The 26,808-nt window shown below is 42.6% G+C and overlaps 5 protein-coding genes across 6 annotated transcripts; 1 reads left to right on the top strand and 4 right to left on the bottom strand.

Annotated features, from left to right (window-relative positions):
- On the bottom strand, positions 1 to 2,551 carry LOC108142169. The gene is made up of 2 exons (XM_017265854.1): positions 1,815 to 2,551; positions 1 to 1,090 (listed from the first exon to the last, which is right to left on the bottom strand). Exons 1-2 carry the CDS (start codon positions 2,549 to 2,551, stop codon positions 1 to 3), a joined length of 1,827 nt encoding a protein of 608 aa, XP_017121343.1.
- A 3,923-nt stretch (positions 2,552 to 6,474) lies between these two features.
- On the bottom strand, positions 6,475 to 7,227 carry LOC108142317 (protein sisterless A). The gene has a single exon (XM_017266069.1). The coding sequence runs from the start codon at positions 7,140 to 7,142 to the stop codon at positions 6,570 to 6,572; it is 573 nt and encodes a 190-aa protein (XP_017121558.1). The 5' UTR covers positions 7,143 to 7,227; the 3' UTR covers positions 6,475 to 6,569.
- Positions 7,228 to 10,334: 3,107 nt separating this feature from the next.
- On the bottom strand, positions 10,335 to 11,144 carry LOC108142432 (protein BUD31 homolog). The gene is made up of 2 exons (XM_017266292.2): positions 10,926 to 11,144; positions 10,335 to 10,860 (listed from the first exon to the last, which is right to left on the bottom strand). The coding sequence occupies exons 1-2, from the start codon at positions 11,017 to 11,019 to the stop codon at positions 10,520 to 10,522; spliced, it is 435 nt and encodes a 144-aa protein (XP_017121781.1). The 5' UTR covers positions 11,020 to 11,144; the 3' UTR covers positions 10,335 to 10,519.
- A 75-nt stretch (positions 11,145 to 11,219) lies between these two features.
- LOC108142429 (receptor-mediated endocytosis protein 6 homolog) lies at positions 11,220 to 20,577 on the top strand. Its single transcript, XM_017266289.2, has 7 exons — positions 11,220 to 11,343; positions 14,085 to 14,248; positions 14,323 to 14,469; positions 14,537 to 18,468; positions 18,550 to 19,398; positions 19,742 to 19,838; positions 19,910 to 20,577. Exons 2-7 carry the CDS (start codon positions 14,102 to 14,104, stop codon positions 20,048 to 20,050), a joined length of 5,313 nt encoding a protein of 1,770 aa, XP_017121778.1. The 5' UTR covers positions 11,220 to 11,343; positions 14,085 to 14,101; the 3' UTR covers positions 20,051 to 20,577.
- A 74-nt stretch (positions 20,578 to 20,651) lies between these two features.
- Positions 20,652 to 26,742, bottom strand: LOC108142431 (kinesin-associated protein 3). 2 transcript variants are annotated; one of them, XM_017266290.2, is made up of 9 exons: positions 26,400 to 26,742; positions 25,869 to 25,986; positions 24,636 to 24,801; positions 24,252 to 24,566; positions 24,042 to 24,178; positions 23,459 to 23,647; positions 21,928 to 23,403; positions 21,409 to 21,668; positions 20,652 to 21,346 (listed from the first exon to the last, which is right to left on the bottom strand). In XM_017266290.2, exons 1-9 carry the CDS (start codon positions 26,687 to 26,689, stop codon positions 21,202 to 21,204), a joined length of 3,096 nt encoding a protein of 1,031 aa, XP_017121779.1. In that variant the 5' UTR covers positions 26,690 to 26,742; the 3' UTR covers positions 20,652 to 21,201. The 2 variants fall into 2 exon arrangements, with proteins under 2 accessions (XP_017121779.1, XP_017121780.1); XM_017266291.2 differs by lacking the exon at positions 26,400 to 26,742 and adding an exon at positions 26,122 to 26,140.
- Between the last annotated feature and the right edge of the window lie 66 nt (positions 26,743 to 26,808).

Genomic DNA, 26,808 nt, shown 5'->3' with positions numbered 1-26,808 from the left:
TTATTTTCTTGATTTTGGTAACTTTCGCCAAAAGTGCTCCAAAAAAAAACCCAGAAAGGCCAACAAATTTCCCCCAATGACCACATAAAAGGCCAACTGAAGATCTTCAATAGTGAGGACTCTGACCAGATCAGACTCGGCATTGGCCTCAAGGATGCTCAGTCGCATCTTAATGTCCACCTTGGATTGCTCGTCCTTGATCCATTTAACAATGAATCCCACGCTGAGCGCCCTTAACAGAAGAGCATTCACGGCATCTTCCCAGGGTGAATCGCGCGGCATTACATAAGAGATGGTATAATACTTGGGACACTCCGGCACAACCCAAATCTGGCGAAGCAATGTGAATCGCGAGGATTCGAGGACCAAGGAGGTATATCTGGAGACGCCAGCCTTGCTCCTGTACTTGGCCACCTCATCGATGACATCCGCCCGAAGATCTCGGTTCCAGGTGAGTTTATTATTGAGACTCGCGAATAATGGCGATGTTTCGCTAAAGAACAGGTCATCCGCCATCGAGGAGTATTTGTAGACCACCTTCAGGCCACTGTCATCCAGCTCCTGCATGGTATTGATGTCCTTGTAGTACAGCGGATGTATGTAAACGGTGGCCAAACTGGACTCGAAAATGGCGCCAAATATCACACTCACCAAGCAGAGCGACCCGATGAACATCCGCTCCGCATAGCTCGCTGGCAGGTGGCTCAAGTTGACCCGAACCCAAACCACCCAAGTGTCCACCACTATGCCCAATGCCTGGCCCCAAAGATGCTGATTGCCCACCCTGACTATCCTCAGTTTCAGGTTGATCACCCGAAATGTTAGCCAAATCAGAGCACAGGCAAAGGCGGTCAGAATGAAACCCAACCAAATGTCGTAGCCAACGGCGAAAATGGGTAATATCGATTGGGGTATACGCCTAGCCTTCGGCACATAGATGCACAGCTCATCGTCGTAGACGGCAACTGTGAAGTCCATGTACTGCTGCACCAGATAGTCCTTCACAAAGAATCCCGTCAGACAAATGTCCAGGCCATCGTTGATGATCGATCCTATGGCGCCATTATAGCTGCCATTTGTATTGCGTTCTCTGTCAAGAAAAAGTTGTGAAAAGGTTGTAAAATTAAATTAAATTAATTAACTAACTAATTTCTAAAATTGTAAACTCCAGTAAGAGTTATAAAAACTATTAGAGTTTCAAAATTACTTTTTTTAAGAAGTGCCCAAGAGTATGCAACAATATATTTTAAATCCGAAAAAGTTAATAAATGAATATCGTAATGACATTCTGTTTTTCACTGCATACTTATAGATATTTTGATAATTGATTTCAATGCCCAACATCTGGGGGAGCTACAGAAATCACAAGGTGTTTGAAACCTCTAAAAAAGGTGTATCAAAGTATGCAACAAATGTATTTAATATCTTAAGTTGTTTTATGTTTTTGTATTTTTGTTAGTGCATACTTTTGGACCCCTTTATAAGTGATTTCGAAATCCCAGAGATTTTTATGGCACCTCTGAATATACATATATTGTCCCAATTAGTTTATTAGTATGCAATAATATACTTAAGTCCAGAAAATTTGTAATGTTCATTACGATATACTACATACTTTTTTCACTGCAGACTTTTAGACAACTTTACAAATGTTTTTTACAATAGTTTTTTCTGTAGAATTTAAAAATAATTATTAAATGCATACATTTATAGAAAATAACATTTGTTAATTCACATTCAACTAAAACTTAAATTTAAAAGCAAAATGATTAAAGAAATATCAAAATTCCTCAAAAATATTACACGAAACTTACCCGAAATAATTTTTATCTGGCTGCTGTAGCAGCATGGTGAAATTGAGTCGGTCCCTGAGCATTTTGGCCACCAGAAAGTCCACGCCAGTGACACTTGTCAGCAGGCCCGTACTCTTATCGATTTCCGGCCGAGTGTACACGGACTTGAACATCTGAATCCGCAAGGGATAGCCATCCATGTCGTGGAAGAGTAGTTTGTCCAGGGACTCGGAGCCAAGATATCGCACCAAACGACCGAAGGCGGAATCGCGACGCTTGAATGGATCATAGATCCAAATACCCTTGCTGGTGAGAAAGAAGCGTTTGTAGATTTTGTGCAGCATCCACAACTGGCGGCAGCTGGCCTCCAAATCAAGTTGTTCCTCGCTGGATAAGTCCTCGACTTGATCTGCCAGGATATAGAAGAAAACACCAGCCTTCTGGTTGGGTGCAGCTGCTCCACGATTCGATATAAGTTGGCCCAAACTCATCACCAATACCAGATTATCCCGCCCAAAGGGATCGTACCTCCAATCCTGATTTTCCTCGTACGTGTGGATGCTCAAGGGCTTCTGCGATTGATGCAGGAACCACTGGACATAGGGATTTGCCTCATCCTGGTTTTGTTTACCCATCCGCAGCCAAAGATTCAGCTGAGGCAAATCCCTGATGGGTTCCGCCAGAAGTCCATCCAGTTGAATCCAATTTGCGGATTTGTCCAGCACAAGCAGCAGGAAAAGCGCTTCAAGCACCGCCATTCTATCGGGTTTTCCCGGCACAAATGACTCGAGAAGTTGGCCAGTATCCCAAGCAGTCCTAATTTATCCTTTCCTAACCTATATCCATAACTTCGCCAGCCAATTTCTGTTTTGACACCTGCAATTTTGTTTGTTTGCTTGCGCGCAATTAGAGAATCGTTATGTCTGTATTTCTTGAGTCCAACAGCTCCTAAGCAAACATCATTATTATACCCTGTAATTTGGGGCCTCATTCCCAAAGAAATCACTTAGGAACTCGTAACTTTGTTAATAGATTTATTGCAATAGAATAATATTTAAAAAAAAGTACATTCGAAATATGTCACATTTTAATTTATCTTAGCAATTATTTACAATAAGTTGTAAACTAAAAATAGAATAGAATATAATAAATTAACCATGATATGTAATGCCAAAAATTTTAATAATTTTAATATTAAAATAAAAGTGTCATCAAAATGTAATCATGTAGTTTTAAGCAAATATAAAATATTTGTGTATGTTTTATATGTGTTACATCGAATTTTATACCATACTTTAAGTTAAATTAAATTAATAATAATACATTTATAACAAAAATTAAGGATGTTTTTAATTTTTTTGTTAACGTGCCTTAATAAAGGATATCATTTCATTATTATGCCTTTCGTATCTATTACCAGTTTTTATTTTTTCATTTTGTATTGGAAATCCGTTGTTACTTCCATTCCTATTGTTGTGATTTTTCATTCAATGCCAAACCAAGTCGACTGGCCTAAAGGAAAAGCCAAGGGAAACTCGATGGCGATTTTTTTCCCAGCGAGATTTTCCGCTGGTCAAGTTAAGCGGTGCGATAAAAAACGCAGTGGTGATATTTCATAGGTTTATCACAATTATCAGTTTATATTTTGAAATTTAATTGCTGGTTTCTAAAACAAAAAGAAGCGGAATAATATTGTTCTACTGAAAATATGTATATCAAAATGTAATTATGACTATTTCAAGAACTTAAATATATTTTACAATCCTACACGGCTTACTATATTTTAAAAGGATTTATATCTTATATTAAAAGATTAAAATTATTATTGATTCTAACTTTTTAACTGAATGTTAAGTTAATGTTGCTTTAAATATCTCAATGATGAAAACACATATTTTCACCTTTCACCACTGTGCTCCTAAAAAAGTTTCGGGTTCAGTTCACCGTTTCCTTTTTCGAATTCAGGTCTCCTTTCATAGCCATAGCCATAGGTATTCAGACCATGTATATGGACTATAGACGAGTGCCCGCTGTCCGATAAACGCCGAGTGGCGAGTGCAGCAACAAAAACCATCAATAAACTTCGCCCTGTGTAGTTTTGAAAATGAAAAATAAATTGGAAAATTGAAAAAGCAATTCATCGCATTAGGAACGTGCACTGAATGCCGTGGAGGACGGAGAGGAGGCATGTCCCGTCCCGGGGCGGATGTTTTGATACCCGCCCTCCACCGCCGACGAAGACCCAATTGACAATGCGAGTTTTTATCGTCTTTGTGCCAGGTGCGTCGACTAGACAATGGACACAATGGAGGCGAGACGGTACGAAGCGAGTCCTTGTCCAGGACTCCATCTCACGTTCCGCCGTTTCAGGACTTTTACTTATGTCCAGTGTTGCCGACACTGCTAATTTCCCGTCAAATGTGGCAATTCACCAGGGTCGCGAAAGGGAAACTTTTCGGTTTCGTCCTCGTTTCTGACCAAATAATGTTAGGAATGAGGATAAACAGCAATTCAGAAATCTATTTCTATAGATGCCACAGAAAGTACAACGGATTTTAAGTACATTTTAAAGGTGTCTAAAAGTATGCAATGAAAATTGGAAAAGTCGACTTTTGCAATAAATCTATTGAAGTTTGGGTGTACAAAAATATTGTACAGTAAACATTGCATACTTTTGGACACCTTTAGTAGGGACTTAAGCCAAGTGATTTCTGTAGTACCCCTGTTAAGATATTAGTTTTACACTAATGGAAAGCTTAGAAATATTTTTCCTATATATAATTAAAAGAGTAATCAAAAATGCAAAATTTAGGATCTATTTTTGACCAACAATTACGATTCGTATTATTGCCGGCTGCAGTTTCCATATTTCTCCATCATCTCCCCTGCGTTTTCCTTCTCATTTCTGAAATTCCAGGACCGCGTACTGCACAAACGAGCTGAGCTTTAATGGCCACGCGATAAAATCAAATTGAAGTTCTTTTCCGACACTTACAAAGGAGTGAAAGGGAAAAGGAAAGTGGGTGCAACGTTTCACTCGCAGCGTTGGGAAGTACCTAGGTAATTGTGCCAAAATATTACGAAATATAACTTAAAAAATTTAAAACCAAAGAGTTTACTTGCTTATGAGACACATAAATTATAATTACGTTTTCTATGTAAATTGAATATTTTGCTTTGAGTAGCTGTTTATATAAGTACTTAAGAAAGAGCAGCGATATTATAATATTTCCAAATTTTGTTTGCACTTAAAGTTTAATTGTATATTTTTGTAAATATTGACAAAAATAGTGTACCTTCCCTGTGGTCGCAAAAAAAAAGTACCTTTCGCCACACTGATGACGTTGCGGCCATTGTGTGCACTTGAGTGAGAGTGAGTGAGAGAGCGAATAAGAGTGAGACGTGCGTAGGCAAGGGGCAGTGGAAAGTTGGAAAATGCGGGGAAAATCCAAGGAAAACTGCAGCGATGAAATCATTTGTAACCTGGCACGTGAAAATGAAATTTTTGAGCGAACATCAGCTTGAAATTCGATTGGCCATTGTGGCGAAATGCGTTGTATACCTTCGTTTTAACATTCATTTTATTTGCTTCCTGCAATTTTCCTTGATGTTCTACTATTTAAAAAATTCGTTTATCCACAAATATCCAGCGACTTGTAAGATACCTTTAAAAGGATAAAAAAAAATGTACTTATGGTTATGAGGCTAATTGCATTTTTAAGTCTCATCTGTTTTATGTTTTAACCATCAATTATTTTTAATTACTTTGAGCAAATAAAGTTATCTTTCCTTCACTTGCGTCGTTAAAAAATAGTATTTTCAAATAGCTGCGTATTTCGTGGCTCTTAAAGTTAATATCCAGCCAGAAGTATCCCGTTTTGGTAGCCCCACTAAATTTAGCCACAATCTCTTGCCACACCCCTTTTAGGGCCATTACTTCCATTGCATTTGCTGCTTTTGGCAACGCAAATTGTTCGCAGGCGAGGAAGAAAGGAAAATAACGTAAAACGGGGCAAGCAAAGTGCAATCATGTTGGATCAAATGAACTGAACTTAACCAAGTCGAAATGGGTGCAGTGCATTGGCCCAATTCCGATGGGATTACCTCCAACTGGGCAAAGAAATCCTCGAGACTGCCCAAGCGTTAAATGCAGGATAAATATTGCCAAAATGGCCTTCAAATGTACTCTCAAGGTTTCTTTAATAAGTTCCGAGTTAAATTTTTTAAAGGAATATTGAGATATACGTTCAAATACCTTTAATTATTTTAAAATATTTTTACAATGTTGAATAGATATTTATTTTTAAGTGGTTTTTAGTTTACTCAAGCAAAATAGAGTAGTAGTCAAAAAGAAAACGCGTTGTTAACTATTTAAAATAATTAACAAAAGAATTTTATGTTTACAATGTCCGTATAGTTTTGAGCATGTTTCAAATTTTTGAATATATATTTTTTAAGTTTTGTGAGCTCTTGTCTCATGAATAATTAAATTTTTAAGTAAACGAGTACTCCGGAAAATGTTGTCATATGTTTAGGGACATTGCTGGATTTGCTGAATCATTTAAGTTTTTGAGTTCTTAAATATTATGCTGAAATTTTTTAAGTAAATGAGAACACACATATTGATCTTAATTTTTCATAATTTTTATTTAAAAATTTAATAATATGCTTAGGGTAACACTAAATATAGTCAACAAGAAAAAAAAAAAAAGTGGTGTGGCTAATGCTGGACTAGTCAGGGATCCGTTCCTATCAGGGTGTGTGTTTTGTGGTTAGTCAGTGCTCCATCTCCAGGCCGAAGGTGGTGCGCATCCGCTCGAGGGCCGAGGCGGGGAAGCCCCGGTCGAGCAGCTGCCGCTCCGCCTGCGCGATCACATCCCGCATCGTGTTCAACATCACGGCGCTCTTCTTCAGCTGCCCGCTGACGAACTTGTGCCGGAAGCGCAGCTTGGCCTTCTTGATCTTGTTGTTGTAGCGCGACTTGCGGCACGACTCTGCCCGCTGACGCTGTGCGTCCTTGGCCTCCTTGACATCCGATCGATCTGAGCCGGAACCCGAATTGGATCCTTGGTCCACGACTATCTCCGATTTGAGGGGCGGCGGTGCTCGGCGTTCGACCACAATGGGATTCTCGAGGAGCATCTGGTCCACGTAGCGCTGCTCCTCGTCGGCGTAATGCATCTTCAGATGATGCAGCTGCTGTGACACCAGCTCCTCGATGTGTTCCGGCTTCGATGACGATGATAATGGTGATGTTGTGGCGGGTGAACTGATCCCGTTATACGGGGCGTATACGTGACCCATGGTCGCGTAACTCAGGGTGGGCAAATAAAGATGACTCCGTTCCATGGCAATATGATGATGATACTGATGTAGTGTGCGTCTGCTCTCGTCGAACTTTGAAATGCTAATGCTGCCATTGCCCTATGGACAGCTCTATTTTATACCATCCCGCAGGTAGCTTAGCCATTGGGTGGCTACCTTTATGAATGGTCAGTGGGTTTTACGATCTTGTTTGTGCCGAATTTTCGGGGCACCGCCTACCTGTTTTCGGATTGGCCGACGAATCGCAGACATGTAAACAAAGGGATTAGTGGGGGGGGAACATATATATATATGGAAATAGGTACATCTACCTGACGATGGGACCAAACGAAGATCAAGTGTGACCAAAATGATTCACCCTGATTATTGGGATACTCCCTGGCTCAATGGTAATTCTATAAAGTACCTACAATTGGCATATGAGGGAATTATATTTACTTGAAAACAATGGTTTTTTATTAGGCTCTGTGTTTGGTTTGTTCTTATATTTTACAAAATTAATATATTTTCTTGTTAAATAAAAATTAAAAGCTGAAAAAATATTAAAAAATTGAAAAAATCCATTTTATTAGAATTTCAAAAATAGAATTTTAAATTCTACAACCACATTTAAATTCTATTTGTTTAAGAAAGGAAATATAAACATAAAATTCCTTTTACTATAAAATATAACAGTACTGTACTTTTTATTTGAAATTAAAGTATATTTTAAGTTTAAAATTTGTATAAATATGTAACACATTCTTCTTTACAAACAAAAAGGATTGAATAATTACAAGATAATAAACTGTAAATGAAAGTGTATTGAACCAATAGTATCAACAATGCTTAAAAATATATATTTGTTAAAGAAAAAGGCAATTTAAATGTAAATATAAATACACTTAATTTGTGCCCATTCAGTCTATGAAATCCATAACAGTCACAAGGTTAAGTTCAGCTGGTCTTTTATCGCCCAACGATTCCCTGATTTGGCTTATCTGACCTGGAAGTGTCAACAAATGTTGGGAATTTGTGGAAAATCAACCTGCTCTGGCAAATATACATCCGTCCAACTGGGGGATCAGCCGTCTTTATGAGATAAGGCCCAATCGAATGGCGTTCTACCTGCAATATTTGTTATTTATCTGCTCCGGTTAAAATCCATCCATGTGCGTGGTTTTCCCTACCAGGTAGCCATTTTTACTGGCGTCAATTTCGGTAGGGACACAAACAAGTTACGGCTTGTAGCAGGCAGTGAGGGGGGTGGGATTTACCCATAAATCCGACGGCAGCTAGTGTAATAATTAATTTAACACCCCTCGAAATTATAAAAGGTTCAGCGACCTGCTAAAAAGGCATTAAAGGCTTAACGTCAAATTATGTCCACAATTCCTTTGAAAAACGGAGAAAAAGTATACAAGCAGTTTAAAGAGCAGTTTATTAGATGAACAAATGAAATATAAATTTGTATAAATTTTGACAATGGAATTCAATGAATTTACAGATTTAAGTTATATTTTGTATAGTAATTAAATTTATTTGGCCATCTTTAAATATAACATAACATAAAATAATAAACAAAAACTTTGCTGTACCTTAAAATAGTAATTGCAACTTTGTATTATACAAACTTCAAAGTACCATCTATTAAGATAATGACTTTTTAAATATATTACGAAAGTTGTAGAGTAAAAAGTTGTATCCATTTTAAATACCCAACTTGTTAATAGATACTTCGCTGGCAAAAATGCCACATGCCACACAATACTTTATTTGCCACCACATATGCCAACTCGAATTACATAACATAAATCTTTTAAATAACTCCACGGGGTAATTGACAAAACAATCGAGTATTTTTAGTGGCCGAAAGCAGTTTTAATTCGAAATTTCTCATTCAGCCAGATGGGGGCAAGCTGTCAGCGCCAGACGGCCAATAATTTTCAATTTTTCCACATTTTCCATTCACCATTAGACATTTGCCATGTGAACAATAAAATCGACGGCGCTGCGTTTGGGTGGCAAATGAGAAAATATACAGACAAGTATAATTAAAAAACCATTTATAATCATTTTCGACCAAATCCCAGTTGACCGGCCCCCACTATTTCCCCCAGAACCCCGCAGGAGCACTTGAAGCCTGACAATTTTCCAGCTGGAGGAGTGTTAAATAAAATAGAACAAGAAGTTGGGGTCTATTTTTGAATACCGAACTTCGGAACACCCTCGCAGTTTGACATGATTCTTATCTAAGCAAAAATTGTGCCTTAAAACTAATAAAAATAATATAATATAAAATATTGAATAGGTGATAATATATCTTAATATCTGGCTATGCCCAATAGAAATCGTACTACCCGCAGTAAAAGCACTATAAATCGAGGAGCCAGCGACCATAAATACACGCACATGAAGGAGACTTCGCCGCATCCCACATCCCCAAACGACATTGAGTTTGAATTATGTCAGCGCAGCAATAAATTGTCCAAGGCATTAAATTAAAATATATGTACAGAAGATATCGGTTAAGGGGAAACTGCAGGAAAGGCATTAGAAGAATATATAAATTTCAATTGCTTATTTCACTATTGTTGGTCAGAATAAATCGAATTATTTGGAATTATTCGATTTAACCATGTTTACTTTAAATTAAACAGTACCGCAAATAAAATTTGAAAATTTTGGTAAAAAGCTCAAAAAAGTAATGACATTTTTTAAGTTTTATACACAAGTTTAAAAAATAAAAAAACTGTGGATATGTCAAATACAATGCCCAATATTTATATGTATACGCCAGTATCAAATTTAGTTTGTTGTCAGGGATTTTGTTTTATTAATATGTATATACGAAATGTACTTATATTTTCCATGCAGTTATACTTATATTTATCTAATTGCAACTCTTAATTTAAATAAAAAAATTTTACATTTAGTTTTCCTCATATTTATCTACTGAACCTAAAAAATTCTGTAAGCAAACTCACATTAAGAATGTTATATAAGAACATTTATAAAAAAATTGATTTGATATTACTTAATTAATAATTAGTTAGTTAGTTAGTAAGGATCTTGTAAATATCCCTGATCAAAAAGGCTTATACACAAACAAATAGGAGAACAATAGGTTTTTTGGCTATATATAGTAATACAAAAATGATTAATTATTTAATAACCGACCTTTTAAAGCCCCTAGTTTGTGAGAGATATTTGACAGAACTTAATTTTGGCGCCTTGTCGTTTACAAAAGTCATTTTATTACAGCGGCTTTACAAAAGTTGAGCTTACATTTAAATATATTTCTGGCTTGAATTAAAAGGTATTTACATACTATGGAGAAACCACGCTGAATCTAAAATGGTACCTACGAAGCTACGTTGTGTGTGGTTGAATAGATCAGATATAATGGATCTATGTGGGATCTATCCGGAACAGCCACGACATCCGCAGTGGACGCACTCGACGATGCGACCCTCCTCCAGCTTGGACTTGGGCACGCGGCAGATGCAGTTCGTCCCGAAATTGGTGTCCCTTGTTTGGATGCAGCGCAGGCAGCAGAGGTTCTCGTATCCTGATTTCTTCCACTTGGCTATTAGATTGCCATCGGCGATCTTCTCCTTTAGACAATAGTCGTACAGTTCCCGGCTAATGGCCTTCCGGCGATAGAAAAGATCGTATATGTATCGCGTCTTCTGGTGGTGGATCTTGAAAATGGGCCACAATGATTCCGTAATACGTTTGCCCTCGTGCGGTTCCGTTTCGGCTGTTCGAGGACAGATACATTTTATAGTTAAACATACTTTTCCAGAGAAGCCACGCTTGTTTTACCCTCGCGCATTTTTTGCTCCAGTTCCTCGAGTGTCGGTTCGATCAGTTCCCAGCCATCTGGTGGAGGTTTCCGACTGCGGCGCACCTTGGGCATCTTAAATATGCTTATTTATAACTTTAAAACTTTTAAACTTCTCTTTTAAAGACTAAATTACGAAGAAATTGTTTCAAAACTTAATTCCTGAACAGCTGTGACTTGGCGATGACACTTGCCGCAAGTGTTGGCTAATGTTACACATTCATATCGAGTGCCGATTATCGATAGTCTTGGCCCAAACCGATAGCAGTTAATTGTTTTTGTTGTTTTCCTTTTTGGAGACGCGTGTGTGTGTTTTGCCCGTGTGATAATTTATTTATTTTCCCGTTCCGTTTGTTTATGCACTATAATTTAAGTTAAGTTTTTAGCACAGGCGCAGGAGTAAGTAAAATATTGTGAAACAAGGGAGAAACAATTAAATAGTAAAAGTGAATGCGCAAAAGTGCTGTGACCGTGTGTGTGTGCGTGAGTGTGTAACACTTTAAAAATTGTTTAAAAACCAAGACGTTCATTCATAAAAATACAACAACAAAAAGTGGGGTGGCACGAAAATGGGGGCAAAGAGAAAGATGAAGAGGAGAGAAGAAGGAGCAGCAATAACAACAACAACCATATTTTAACCTTCGCCAATTGGCAGCTCCATCTCGCTCGTACACGCATACTCGCGCAATCAGCGCCCACATAACGGACCTACGCTTTGGTTTTACTTTTCATTTTTTGTTACTTGTCTTTTTATTGTGTTTTGTGCAATTCTCCCTTTATTTCGAGTGCTTGGCACAACAAATAACGAAATAAACTAAACTATTAAATTACCCACACAACTGCAATCGCATATCCACCCCCCATTTTCCACTGTGTTTGTGTGAGTGTAATGAGCGCAACAAATCAGTTTTGTTTTGTTTTTTCGTATTGCACATTCCTCACCGTTTTTTTGTTCACTACATATCTAACAACAGTCACCGCCAATAAACAATATTCCCACTCCATTGTTTATCTTAAAATATGTAAGCCCAAAGACTTTCACACACTTATCGATAAGATAAATTTGAAAGCAAGTACAATTGCTCATAGACATTCTCACTAACTTAATAAAACAGCTGACGTCAAAATGATAGTGCTAAAAAGTTTTCAGCTGTCTTATTTCTCAGTGACTTTTTAAGTTTTTTAAATGGTGAACTTATTTGACATTCCTGTTGGGCGTAAATAATTGATTGAAGGACATTTCAGGTGGCTTTTTTCACAGAAAATTTGTTTAACTTTGTGTTGTTAAGTTTTTATGAAGGAAATTATAGGAACGAGTTATAAAACCAAAAAGAGTTCATAATTTATTAGTCATTGTTTTATTTACATTGGTTATTCTTCTTGATTGTGTTCTTAGCAATGCTTTACCCTCAGTTGTTTGGTTTCTGGCAAAATAACTATTATTTTGATCGTCATTGTTCCTGCACAACAAATAGCCGTTAATTGAGGCGCAAATATTTGTTGCTGTCTCCTCTCATTGGGGGTGGCATGTGCGAGGGAGTGGGACAGTGAATCGAGTGACAGGGCATTGGCTTCGTAATTGACGTCTGCCCTTGACCAAGGCCTAAAAACAAAAAAAGAAACAAAAGCCGCAACACTGAAACCGAAACCGTGATTACAAACAAAACCATTGTTCGTGCCACTTTTAAACCATTTCAACAGCGACCATCTTACGAATTTGTAGGACGTCTTTAAAATGCTCTCTCTCTCTCTCTTTCGCGCATACAAACAGTGTATATCGGATATAAATAACTACCATTGCTCACTCCAAAATGAAAATTATTAAAACCCATGAGTTTTTACTTTATTAATAAAGTTTTAATCAAGGGCTCGCTTTTTACAGAGCACTGTGTATTCAAAATATTGAAAATAATAAATTAACCTTTAGTTTAAAAGTAAGTTAAATCTAAAAACAAAATGTGTATATTGCTTTTTACAGAAAAATTAAAATTTTTAACGTCCCTGTCAGTTTATTTGGACTTACATTTAATATTTGCTAATATTTACGTTAAACATAGAGGTGCGTTATTACAAATAGTTCGCACCAACCAATATCTACTGTATTTAAGAGATACCAATTTGAGCTGAGCGCGTGTTACGGATTATCTTACGATCTCAGACGTCAAAGGTGCAAACAATGGGAAATAAGGTCAGGCTATAGGGACTTTCAGTACAATGAAGATCGTACACCACACCTAAATGAATTAATCACGATTTTGGCACACCCATCTCATCTCACCCACTTAGCAATGACTTAAATCGCTTTCCACAAAGAGTTTATATGGGTTTTGTTTTATTTTTAAGAACATCTTTGGGTGTACACCCATTTACTCAAAGCTATTAAAGTATAAGTATGTAAAATATACCGACTTCAACCGAGTCCAATCTCTGTACGAAACTTTAAAGCTTTCTGTCTATTTTAAAATCGATTTGATTTTAAATCCCAGTTGCCATCCATTAAGTGTTAAATATTTATATTCATCAATTAGCTGGCGCCCAGTCATTTAACTAGCTGACAGTTTGGGATCTATTAGAGACCAGTAACAAACTAATATCAAATGCCACACACAGTCCCATTAATAATACAAAGTAATTTAAATTGCGACATTGTGGCAGTATGGAGAAGGCAGTGGGAAATGGAAAAGTGATTGCAATTGAGAATAAAAAAAGATGCTAAATTCGCAGTTGAAATGACAGGGGAGACGGATTTATACAATAAAGACTTAATACAGATAACGATAACCCTTATATCTAAACTTACATTTTATTCAATTAAAACTTATAAATAAATGAGTGAAGTGGGGCAGATCAATGGCAGTTTTATTTCTGGAATTTTCTGGAATTATAAAAATTCATCTATTACGGAAACTGATAAAAGATTGAAATATTCCTCCATGCGGAAATAAATCCATGAAAATATGTATGTAGGTTAAAAGCAAAAATAGAAAATACTACGCATTTATTTAATATATGTACTTCTCTGTGTGTGGTGCAATTTGTCGAAACGAATTTTCTTTTAGAATTTATTAGCTAGCTAGATTAATGGTTATAAAATATATATATAATTAAAAAATTATACTTTGCATCCTTTTGTTTTTCAGCCAGCAACGGCTGCACCATGGAGCCCCCCGCTGCTGGTAATCTGCTGGAGATCATGGACCTGGCCCGCACCCTTCGCCAGGAACAGCTCTTCATCCAACAGGAACAGTTGGCCTTTGCCCAACTCACTGGGGCCTTGGAAACAAATGCAGGGACCATAACCAAGGTGGGCTTTTGATATTTAAAGAATTTAATTGATTGCAATATTTGAGCAATATTTGTGTTTTTACCTTCTCTCAGCTGGCCTTTGTGTGTGCCCAGCAGCGGCAGATCCTCAATGAGCTGCTCCTGGCGCGGACGGATCACGACCCACTGCTCTCCTGCCGCAGAGCAAGTGCCTACGACAGTGCCCAGTTCATGGACGCCAAGCAGTTGCTGCCCTATGAGGTGGGGATCGGGAAAAACTATTCAGGGATCTACGGAATAATTAATACGATTACAATCCCATTTTTAGCACGCCCTGGCCTACGAGGATCTGTTCAACTACCTGTATAATACACCCTATTTGCTGGCCCTTTCCCTGGCCACTGCGGATCGATTATCCCTGCTTTCGGCTGGTCAACTTGGCCAGATTATCAATACCATTGCCACGGGTCTCTATGGCAATGGCATCAACACCAAGGATGTGGAATTGCTGCTCAAACTGTTGCGCGAACTGATCGAGATCCAATTGCTGACCAGCGAACAGCCCAGGCGTTTGCTGAGGACCAATAGCAGCTCCTTTGCCCGCCTGTATCAGCGACTGGTGGAGAGCCTGTTCTCGGCGAGGATTTTCCTAACCGCCGCCCTGCACGCTCCGCTGATGGGTGTGCTAAGTGAGCACGAGATTTGGCTGGATCTGGATCCGCACAAGCTTATGCAGACCTTTACGCCGAAGGAGCGGGAGAAGCGCTTTGGTCGCGAAGGCGATGAGGAGTACCAGCGGAATGTGGCCCGTTTCCATGCGGAAACGCTGGGAAAACTGCACTCACATGTCCAGGTTTTTGTGCGGAGTCTCCAGCAGAGTTGGGCACTATTTCCCAGCTCTCTGCGATGGCTTCTCCAGACGCTTAGTCAGCAGCTCCGTCAGACGCTGCGCCACGAGGAGCAGGAAATCCGGCACTTGCTCACCGATCTGGTATTCACACACTTCATTTCACCAGCCATTGCCAGCGCCGATCTGCTGGGCATCATCGATGTGAATGTGAGCGATCGAATGCGACACAATCTCAATCAGATTGTGAGATTGCTGCAGCGACTGGCCCTGAACGATGAGGACAGCGAACTGGTGCAGCTGATGGAGCTGCTAATGCTGGGACAGACTGGCGAGGATGTGGTCGCCATACTGCCGCAACAAAGTGACTTTGAGCGCTCCCAATTGGCCATCAATCAAAGGGAACTGGCGCAGCTCGTGGAGTTCTTTCGTCTGCTAACTGCCAGAGAGGAGTACGATATATCCGCCGAGGAGAGACAACGATTGCAGAGGATTCTCAGCAGGATACCCAAACAGCAGCAGCACCAGCAGCCGCAGCAGACGTCGCAAGTGCCCCAGGATGTGGCCGATTCCCGCGAAAGTCCCGAGAAGAGCAAGAAAAGCAACAAGAGTCTGATGAGCCTGGGCAAGGCCACCAAAAAGAAGCTAGCCAAAGGCATGAGCTTTAGCAGTGGCAGCAGTAGCAACCACAACGCCCCGCTTCCAGTGGAGCCCCTTACCAATGGCCAGGCCAACACTTCGAATGGCAGCGGAGGATTGGGCGCCGATCTCGAGCAGTGTTCCTCGCACAGCGGCAGCAACACCAGTTTGAGTTCCTGCGGTGCCAACATTGCAACGACGACAACGACAACGAATGATCCATTGGACATGTTGTCTTGTTCCGATCCCGTGCTGATATTTAGTATTTACAATGCGGCGGCCAAAAGTAAACTAAAGCCATTGACGGAGGAGGAGGTCTTGAAGATGAACTGCATCGGTCAGGATGCGAGCAGTCTGCTGCCGGCGGTGGTCACCACCGCTCCCCTGGCGCCCTCCTCGAACAACGATGATGTGAGCAGTTTGGAGGCCATGCGGCGGCCACAGGATGATGCCTCGATAGGGAACTCGGACAATCTGGAGGCCATCAGCGAGGCGGCGCATTCGGTGGCCAGTTCGCTGGACCTGGAGGAGCAGCAAGAGCGAGATGTCCACGAGAACGAGGACAACCTGTCCGACATGGTTTCGGCGAACGTTTCGGGCCGGGGAACGCCCAATATCAGTGGCCGGGACACACCATCGTCGCAGGTGACCGATGGCGATGGCGCTGGCGGGGATTTGGCCCACCACCATGGCGTTCATGCCCGGGTGGCGGCCAATCCGCAAATGCAAAAGATGCTGCTCTCCAAGGCCAGATCCGACATCGAGGATAAGTTCTGCAAGTTCGAGCTGAAAAAATTCGAGGGGGACGAGAATGTGAGCATCATTTCGGACACTTGGTCCACGGATGTGCTGGCCTCGGACTCGGAGAACACGCTGGACGCCACGGTCAGCGAGCGCGGCGGTGGCGGTGGCGGCGACAGGGACAGAAACTTCTCCACTCCCCTAATACCGTCCGCCGTCGTCCTGCCGGGCGACAATAACTTTGTGGTCGAGGCCTTGGCCCGTGCTGGTCGAGTACCGGGCGTCCATGGGCCCCAGTTGGATGCTTCGGACCAGCGATCGGAGAGCAACTGGAGCACCGATGTGCTGGCCAGCGATTCGGAGAAGTTGGCTGAGATTGATACGGACGATAATGTTTCCATCACAGCCAAATCGGATACAGCGGCACCGCCGGCTGCTGTGCTGGACGACGACGACGACGAGGATGAGGATGAGCAGACGCCGGGCAGCAGTGGCGATGGCGAACCCGATCCGGAACGTGGCAATGGCAGCGAGCGCAGCCAGGAGGACTCGGCCTTCTTCGATGCCGTCAACTCGTATGACGATGCCAATCTGTATCACGGAGCCTCTTCGCTGGCCCGAAGCTCGGTGCGGACCAGCTACCATGTGCTGGGCGGCGAGAGTAGCTTCCAGCAGCAGTACAAGTGCAGCGGGGCGGACTCCAGTGGCCGCAAGACCACTCCGCTGATGGGCACCTCCTGCATGCGTCGTCAAACGTCGGCGGAGAGCAGCATAAGCAATCAAAGCCTCAACCTGGAGGAACCACCGCCACCGCCCATGGGCAAGCACCATCATCACCATCGGGAGCACCATCATCGCGACCATCATCATCATCACCGCGAAAGGGAGCGAGAGCGGGAGAGGTCTGCGCTCAAGAAGAAGAAACACCAGCAGCAGGAGAAGGAGAAGGAGCATCGGGATCTGATTGATTTCAGCGACTGCAGCGAGGACAAGGAGGAGCTGGCAAGGAATAGGGAGGCGGAACAGCCACCGGGTTTGGTGCAGCAACTGCTGGACATGTTCAGCCAGGATGAACAGGCCGCAGGAGCTGGCAGTGCCTCATCCAACGTCGAACATCGACGCATCTCCATCGAGCAACGCTCAGCCATCATAGATGGCCGACGGAATGGCATCCTGGCGGGCAGTATGCGGCGCCACCAGAGCCTCAACTACGAGAACCACGAGATTATGCTGAACTCCATGTTGCCCAAAACCGATGATGACAAGCACGAGATGCTGCTATGTGTGCAGACCCAGCAATTGCAGCTCGATGAGCGCAGATCAGAAGCGGACGCATCCGGCGAAACAGCAGCAGCAGCAGCAGCAGTAGCAACAGCAGCTGTAGCAGCATCTGGAGGATCAGGGCTGAAGCCACCGACCAAGGCCACCGGGGCCATACCAAAGAGCATTAGTTTCGATGCCAGTGCGGACAAGGAGAAGCAGCCGTATCATCGGGAACGGGACAGGGACAGGGAGCGAGAACGCGATCGGGAGAGAGATCGCGAGCGTGACAGGGAGCGAGATCGAGATCGGGACAGGGAGCGAGATCGAGATCGGGAGCGGGATCACCACGGTGCTGGCATTTTCAACAAACTGAAGCAGGGCATCTTCAAGAATCGCCGGGGCACGAGTGCCAAGAGCAGCCAAGGCAACCCGACCAATCCTCCGGTGGCCAGCACATCCAGTGGCGGCCAAACGGATGGGCGCAGCGTTAGCTTCGATCCCAGTGCCGGATGCGACAATTTCGGCACCCACTACTGTGATACCAGCGAGGACATCCTGGCCAAGTACCGCCGCAAGGTGAGCAACTCCAGCGAGGACATCCTGGCCAAGTACCGCCGCAAGTTGAGCACCTCCAGCGAGGCCACCAACTCCGACTCCACGGGTGGCAATGGTCATGGTGGAGGTGGAGGTGGAGATGGAGGCGATGAAGGAGGGCAGGGTACTGACACCATTGGACCAGCTGCCCATCTACACAAGCACATGAACGGAGGGTGAGCAAAACAATGCAATGCAATGCAAAACCACTGCCACGATGCCACGTCTTACCAACCATCATCCTCTTCACTTTCCAGGCAAATCCCAGGCGTGGCCTTTGGCAGCGTGAAGCAGAAACTGCGCACAGTGCTGTCGCGAACGGATCTGCATAGCGGCGACTTCCGGCAGACGTCGACCACGAGCACCACCATGGCCACACCGCTGCAGATCTACCTGCAGATTCAGCTGGCGCAGTGCATCAGCCTGCAGAGACTGCCGCAGATCTCGCATGTGGCCGAGGCGCTGCGCTGCCTGGCCCAACTGGAGCGGCCGCAGCACGGCCAGCTGCTGGCCGAACTGCAGCGGGACCTGGAGCGACGGCAGAGCTACCTGCAGTACCTGATGCGCCACCGGCAACAGCTGCTGCTCCGTGCGGAGCAACTGGAGCAACTGGAGGCGCGATTGCGTGGCGAGTCGCGCAGCAGCCAGCGCTGCTTGCTGCAGGCTCTGGTCCGCATGTATCTGGCCTGGACCCGTCAGCAGGAGAAGCTGGACCACTTCCAGACGGAGTTCGGCCAGCTGCGGGCCAGCGATGAGCGCGTCGAGCTGACCGAGGAGTTTGTGGAGTCGCTGCTGAAGGAGCTGCGCACCAGTGCCGACCTGCAGGACGAGTGGCAGGTGGACGCGGCACGCGTGGCCATCGAACGCATGCTGCTGGAGCAGATGTACGAGCAGGTGATGTTCCCCAACGAGGATGCCGATGTCTCGCGCGACGCCGTCCTCTCCGCCCACATTGGCAAGCTGCAGCGGTTCGTCCATCCCGCCCATCCGGCCCTCTGCATTGCCCAGGAGTATCTGGGCGAGGCTCCATGGACGTTTGCCCAGCAGCAGTTGTGCCACATGGCCGCCTACAAGACGCCGCGCGAGAAGCTGCAGTGCATCATCAAGTGAGTAGTTGTCTTCACCACTTGTGTAACTATATATATATATAAGCAAATAGATCTACTAAATAGTGTAAGTGGTAAACTCGCTCACTTTGGTGAACAAGTTCAGTTACTCAGTTGTTGAGTTGTTTAGTTACTCAACAACAACATAAATAAAATTATTACTTTCCTTACAAAAACAAATCTAATACATAAAATTTAAATTATTCAAAACAAGAACAAATCTCATTAATGAAATGTAAACTATTCTAATCAAACAATGCCACCAGTTAGTTTAGTTTTAGTTGTAACTATAAGTAAGCTTTATATAAATAAATAAATATATATTTAACCATTTCCATTACAGCTGCATTTCGAGCATCATGAGCCTGCTGCGAATGTCCAGTGGTCGTGTGCCCGCTGCGGATGATCTGCTGCCCGTGCTCATATACGTAGTGATAATGGTGAGTCCGAATCCTGAATATCATTCCAATTAACCATATGATAAACCATATCTTAACCGTATGTTTCACAGGCCAATCCCCCCTACCTGCTGTCCACCGTGGAGTATATCAGCTGCTTTCTGGGCAAGAAGCTGGAGGGCGAGGACGAGTTCTATTGGACGCTGTTCGGGTCCGTGGTGAAGTTCATCAAGACCATGGACTATCTGGACTAGCGTTGTTGGTTGAGGGCTTAGGTGGCTGTATCTGTAGATTTGTTTTAGCGCTTTGTTGTTCTATGCATTACACCTATCCCACTACCAATCGATATTTTCTATATTTATATCTGTATATCTGTATAGCTGTGTCTGATAATTGTGTAAAAATTTGTTAAACCCTAGGCTACTATATGTAATCCAATAACATCTGTGTATATGGCACTACGCGATCCGAGGCGGCAATCGATGGGAAATGCCAATGCTGAAGAAGATATCTTGTTTTAGGTTAACACTGAATGCTAGGAGGCCTCGCCTTATGGATATCCATGATATATGATATATATATAGTGAACTAGAGAACATATTCTTCTATTTATATATACACGTACATAGATATATATATATATATATATATGTATATGCATGTTTATCGGATCGGTCTAGCCACTGTCATAAGTATGTTTCGGAAACGAACTGCAACTTAATATTCCTTATTGTGTAACACAAAATATAAAATACAAAAAAAAAACCAATATAATTTCAAATTGTTTGTGTTCTTATGTTACCTTTCGGAAATACCAGACATTAAACCAAAACCAAAACAAAAACTTTGTGAACATTTACATTAGCTTTGTATATATTCTTCGGGGTTTGTTCAACTTTCTGTTCACTTTTCGCCCGTCGTTTAATATTACAATTTGACTTTCGTTCGTAAGGTATATAATGCTATAAACAACCAAAAATTAAGGATCGTTAAACTAAAACCAGTATAACTAAAAACGTTTCACGTAATACTTTCGATTGAGAGATTATTGCACAGTAATTGCATTGCGAGCAACCAAGGAGAAGCTCTAAGCGATATAAAATCGTACTAATACAAGGCCTCAATAAATTAAATATTAATAGATAACGGAACCAAACTCAGTTAATACGTAACTAAAATTAGACTTGTAAATGTGCGCCGTTGCTCGAATTGAATGTCTTGAGTACAAAGTTGCCGCGTCGCCAAAATCACTTAACGTCGTCTTTGACTAACAAGCGTGAAAGTATGTATATATCATTAATAGATAGTGACTAAACATGTACACGGAGGGGGCATCAGCAGAAGCGTCTTAATTAAAATTTGATCGATTTGGGGGGGGGCACCGCCTTCTCGTTCTGGCTAAGCTCTAAGCCATCAGTAGCTCCTCGTGCAGGCCATCGGCATCCAGGGATTTGTTCGACTTGAACATGAAGTTGTTGTCGCTGGAGCCCTGCGACTTCGAACTGGAGGTCATGTTGTACAGATCATCGAGATCCTGACTGCGTCGATAGCTGTACGAAGGGATTGATCACATGTAGTCGCCATTTAAAGTAAGATTCGGTGTGGAACTCACGTGCTAAGTGGCCTGCTGTAGGTGGACATGGCCGGACTGGCCGGATTGTTGTTGCTATGGTTGCTGTTGCTGTTGCTGTCATTGTCGGCATTGTCGTGGTTGTAGAGATCGGAGTTGTCCAAGTACTCGGAGCGCAGGTACGTGTCCAGATCGTTGTCGCACTCGTCCTCCTGGTCGGCGTAGTCCTGCTCATTGTCCTGATCCTGTTGCGACTCCACCATGCACAGCCACTGCGAGTTGTGGTTGCGGAACTTCTCCAGCTGTCAAAACGAATAATTTAGATTGGATTGGATTGGATTGTAATTGTATGTAATACAACAGGTTTGAACAGCCAATGGCCATATGCTGCTGTGTTTATACGATTGCCATTTCATGAAATGGGGAAATTCGTGTGTGTATAAACACTATGAATTCAAAACAAATGCATGAGACTTCATTTTACACTTCATGCATTGATTTCATCTATTCAGGAACTTATGAAATTCATAGCACAAATCCAGTAATGGACAACCAACCCACCTTGATGCGCTTGGCCCACTCGCTGTCACTGATGGCGATGATGTCCAAGCAATAGTCGCACACCTTGCGGATCTCCTCGTTCTTGTCGTGCATCAGATCGATGAGATAGGCCGGCGATTCGGTCTCCTTGATCATGTACTCCCTGGTGCTCTCGTGGCGCAGGATCTGCTGGAACACAAAGATGATCTGCAGCACGATCTCGTCGTCCTCCTGCTTGGCCTTGAGCAGTTCGATCAGCGATATGACCACTTTGGCGCGACAGAAGAGCAGGGCGCATAGCTCGTCGCAGGCACAGGTGCCCAAGTAGACGATGGTGTCCAGCACAAGATCATCGATGCGGGCGCAGGGCACCAGGAGCTGCCTGATCCAGGGAATCAGCTGGAAGTTCTGCAGGATCTGCGAGTAATCCAGGTCGGTGAGGGCCAGGTTACCCAGAATGCCCAGGCACTCCACAATGAAGGCCTCGTCATCGCAGATGGTCAGAATGCGCGCCAGATCGCCCACATAGTCGATGAACTGCAGCTGCAGCGATTCGTGCTGCGACAGATTGCGCAGCAGCTTCATCAGCAACGCATCCTGGTACTTGAAGGCCCGATCCATTAGGCTGTGCAAACGCTGGCCATCCACCATGATCTGGGCATTGCGGCGATTCAGCGAGAGATTAATGCACAGGGCAATGAGATCCAGATCGACTTTAACATTTAGGTTGAGAATGATGGCATCCGTGGCCATTTGCACGCACTCCGTTTGCGTGAACATGCCCTTGACCTTGTCATCCAGGCTCATGTGATAGAGGATTTTGACGGCAATGCCGTGATGCTTCTCATCGTTGATGAACATCACCAGCATGGGCAGATAGCCGGCGGAGATCATCTTGCGACGCAGTCCGCCGTCGAAGGAGAGATTGAAGACCAGCTTCAAGGTGACCTGGACCAGATCGGTGTGCGTGCTCTGGAACAATCGTGGCAGCTTGCCAACGATATTCAGGGCGGCCATCTCGTCCTTGTTGTCGCCCACTATCGACAGCTTCTTGAGGAACGTGCTGACGAGCATCAGCAGATCGATATTCTGGCGATCCAGCGCCTTGACCAGCATCTTGACAATGTGCTTGCGACGCATCTTCTCCTCCAGCTTCACATTCTCGGCCATGTTCAGCAGCAGATAGAAGGCCACGCGCAGCAGCTGCTCCTGTTTCTTGGCAAAGATCTTCAGCTGCTTGTTCAGCCGATCGATCTCCTCCTTCTTGACCTTGGGATCGTTCCTGTCCAGCGACTCGTTGCTCTGGGCCTTGATTTCGGCGTTCACGGTCGGCGGATCGCCGGCTGGTGAGCCGCCCGCGCACAGGGCCTCATGGTAGCTACTGTTCAGGATCTGGCTCTTGATCAGCGACGACGACATGGAGCCATGGAAGCTGCTCCAGTTGCCCGACTTGGGCCGCTGCTTTAGCTCCGGAATGCGACGGCGCGGCGGCTCCATCTGCAAGTACGTTATTGATTTTGTATTTCATTCACAACTAAACCAGATCAAATACCTCCTTGGGCTTCTCCTCGTTCATGATGTCCAGGAAGTCGTCGGTGCTGCGGTTCAGTTTCTCCTTGCTCGCCTTCGCCGAGTGTGGAGTGGAGGATCCATTGGGCTGCTTGCGCACGTCCAGCTCATTTCGCATCGTCTCGTAGCGACGCAGCTCGTAGTCGATCACATCCATGCACAGCGATCCAATCTAAAAAAACAGATGAAAAGGCATACAAATTAGCTGAATTTGAAATATTTTAATGCAGAACTATTTCTTAGTCATTAAAACTATTTGTTTAATGCATCTGGATTTGATATTCATTAAATTAATCACGTTCTAAAGGCTTTAATTTTATAAAAGTTTATAATCAGAAAGTAAAGTTTATAGTAGGGAAGTACAAAGTACGCTTTCTTTTCGTTTTTGTTAAAAGCTTGAGAATTTGTCACCATTATATAGTAGTATACTTTAATTTGGCTTAAGAAATTACATGTAAATCTAGTTTAATTCTTTATATTTAAAACTTAAGCCATTTTAAAAATTTGGCTAGATAACTGATATTAAGTTCATTTAATATACAATATTTTATGAAATCTATATCTACCTTGTATTGCACAATTAGTGGATGGAACTTGGTGTAGGTGGAGAAGCAGAAGAAGATGTATATTATGTTGGTGGAGAGATCCAGGGATTTGCGCCAGTCCTCGCGCAGAACACGAGACAGGGCGCTGAGGCAGGCTTCTAAAATTATTAAAAAAAAAAATAAAAATAAACCAATAACAAAGTTTGACATCAGTTTCCAATCGTTTCTCACCGTTCTTTTCCAGCTCCTCGAGATTATCCGGATTGCGTGCCATCTGTAGGATCATGGCCGAGCCTCGGATGCGTTCGCCCAGCTCCTCGTACAGCAGCTCCACATACTCATCAATATTGTTGATGGAGACGTCCGCTGTGGGCGTGGCAGCACTCAGGGCATTGGACACACCATTGCTGGCTCCCGTTGAGCCTCCTCCGCTCCCAGTGCTGCTGGTCATGGCCGCCACACTGCTGTGCGATCGGGCGGAGGAGCGGGTGTGCGAGGTGTGCAGCGCCGCCGATCGCCGGCTATGAGTGTTGTTGTCCGGAATATCTAATACAGATTTATATATGGTCAGTGAATATACAAATTGGGGTGCATTTTTTAAAAGCGATTTCCTACCATTGCTGGCATTATCTTTGCGATTCTTCAAATAAAAGATAATCTGCTCAACGTCATTCAGCTGTGATTTGTGGATGAGATCGCATTTTTCCACCACCTCGCGGGCCAGAGCAGCCGGATCCGTTTTGGCGTTCAGCGAGCGGAGTCGGATGATCTTTTGACAGTGCTGAAAGATATTGAACAAATTGAAATACATAAGTATTGATTACCTAAATAAATAGTATAATAATCCAATATTTAAAAAGTGACTGTTGCTGGATACCTCGTTTTATTACTTAATTAATTTCATATCTTCAATTCTCATTGTTTATTTTAAATCTTTTACTATTACTTTTGTAATTATTATTGATAGAAATCATTTTATTTAATTTTTTTTTGTAATTTTAAAAAAGACAATTTATTGATTTAAAATATATATATTTATAAAGTACCAGAACTTGTTTAACAAGGTGGCCTTAAAATTGAGGAAACAACTTAGGAACATTTCAGTGGTCACTTATATACACATCTACATAACCGAATCTGATTTAAAGTCAAAACTTTTTGCGGTTGCCAAGACTTTTGGCAAATAAACGACAAAAAAAGGCTTACTATTTATTTATGGTCGTGAACAACAATCGTCGAAAACGAGCGACAAAAAGGCCAGAAAACGTGAATTGAGGTTAAAGACCCGCCAACCGCTTTTGGTATCGTTACTCACTACTTACTACCCGATACTTGAGCGCGACCCGTCATCGACCCCGTTGTTACGTTATCGATTGGCCCGCTCAATGTCAGCCACTGCCCCCCGCCCCGCCCCCTTAACCCTTTTAGTGGTACACAGTGAGAAAATTAATAAAACTAATAGTTTATTATGTGTACTTAATTATTTTTCTTAAATTAATATCAGTATATTATATAAAAATTAAAAAAAATATTTTTTTTAAGTGTAGCAATAACGTAGCGTGTTACCTTTTAAGTTCTTATGATTTTATAAAAAATATATAATAATAATAATTTTCATTTATTATGACGTTCATGAAAAATCTATAAAGCAATAATGTCTCTTTGTACATGTTTACTTCATTTTCCCAATCAATTTTAATCCTTATTTAATAATAGTTTTACTTATACTTGTAATTGTTTGAAATTTCGAACTACATTTTTCCTCAAAGTTCCCCTAAATTTTGATCAGTTTCTATTTCGTTATGTTAGTTTCTCCCAGTGCATCGATAAAATCGTTAAGATTCTTACCTTCTTTTCCTCGATCATCGGATTGTTGGGCTCCCCGAAGACTGTGGCCTCCAGTTGGTAGTTGACAATCAGCGCCTTATCCGTGGGATGTGGTTCGATGGATCCCCCTTTCCACCTCCTGTGTGTTTGTTGTTTTTGGTTGTTCGGATTAAGAGCAAACAATGTTTGTTGGATCAATCATAAATTATACGGTTCAATGCGTAATGAGGTAATACATATGCGTACACTCCAGTAGACGATATTACATACATACATTTTAATTCTTTGGACTCATGATTTTATTGAATGAAATATTGGAAAAATTGTGTTAACATAATAAAAACGATTGTTAGTGGCCAAAACGAGAAAATGGAAGGAATGTAAACGCAAAGTGGAAAATCAATAGAGAGCAGCAGCAAGGTGATTTTGGCTCTCTTTCTGACGTACAATGAGTGTTTTTGCTATTTCTTTTGTTCTGCCACTTGTACACCCACACAGAAAAACAAACAAACACCACACACACACACAATCGCTAATTCTATACATACGCACTTTTTAATAAACTTGGCGTCATCGTTTGTTTGCATTCTTGTTGGCGAACGGTTAGAATTTGTCAAATTGTTTATGGAAAACCCAATAGGTTCGGTGGACGGCGGCGGGGGGTGGCGCGGGGGCGAAGACGGAGTGGTGCTCTTTTGCAGCTGCTGCTCTCTTTGCGCTCTCTTTTGCTCGCACAAGTCGCCGGCAATCGCATTTATTATATAATAGATGTAGTGGATCACAATTGGCAGCAGCACCAAGCCCGAGATTATTTGGAAAATTAATAACAAAACAAATTGCATGCGATTGCGATCCGACTCCCGATTTGTGGTCGAATTTTAGTGTGACCGTTGGAGCTAGAGATGGAATAAGCGACTATGTTTATTCGATATTACCAGGGCTGCCAGAAATCACACAACCA

This window comes from Drosophila elegans, unplaced genomic scaffold (assembly GCF_018152505.1).
Source record: "Drosophila elegans isolate 14027-0461.03 unplaced genomic scaffold, ASM1815250v1 contig_149, whole genome shotgun sequence".
Taxonomy (NCBI): domain Eukaryota; kingdom Metazoa; phylum Arthropoda; class Insecta; order Diptera; family Drosophilidae; genus Drosophila; species Drosophila elegans.
Note: the sequence above shows the minus strand (reverse complement) of the source record. Positions and strands in the feature narration are given on the sequence as shown.

Coding starts and splice junctions, on each gene's coding strand:
- LOC108142169 (XM_017265854.1), bottom strand. CDS start 2,551: ATGGCGGTGCTTGAAGCGCTTTTCCTGCTGCTTGTGCTGGACAAATCC. Junction 1,091..1,814: donor CCAGATAAAAATTATTTCGG/GTAAGTTTCGTG, acceptor TTTTCTTGACAG/AGAACGCAATACAAATGGCA.
- LOC108142317 (XM_017266069.1), bottom strand. CDS start 7,142: ATGGAACGGAGTCATCTTTATTTGCCCACCCTGAGTTACGCGACCATG.
- LOC108142432 (XM_017266292.2), bottom strand. CDS start 11,019: ATGCCCAAGGTGCGCCGCAGTCGGAAACCTCCACCAGATGGCTGGGAA. Junction 10,861..10,925: donor GGAGCAAAAAATGCGCGAGG/GTAAAACAAGCG, acceptor GTCCTCGAACAG/CCGAAACGGAACCGCACGAG.
- LOC108142429 (XM_017266289.2), top strand. CDS start 14,102: ATGGAGCCCCCCGCTGCTGGTAATCTGCTGGAGATCATGGACCTGGCC. Junction 19,399..19,741: donor AAGCTGCAGTGCATCATCAA/GTGAGTAGTTGT, acceptor TTTCCATTACAG/CTGCATTTCGAGCATCATGA. Junction 19,839..19,909: donor TCATATACGTAGTGATAATG/GTGAGTCCGAAT, acceptor TATGTTTCACAG/GCCAATCCCCCCTACCTGCT.
- LOC108142431 (XM_017266290.2), bottom strand. CDS start 26,689: ATGCAATTTGTTTTGTTATTAATTTTCCAAATAATCTCGGGCTTGGTG. Junction 24,802..25,868: donor CGATGATCGAGGAAAAGAAG/GTAAGAATCTTA, acceptor AATATCTTTCAG/CACTGTCAAAAGATCATCCG. Junction 21,347..21,408: donor TACAGCAGGCCACTTAGCAC/GTGAGTTCCACA, acceptor CCCTTCGTACAG/CTATCGACGCAGTCAGGATC.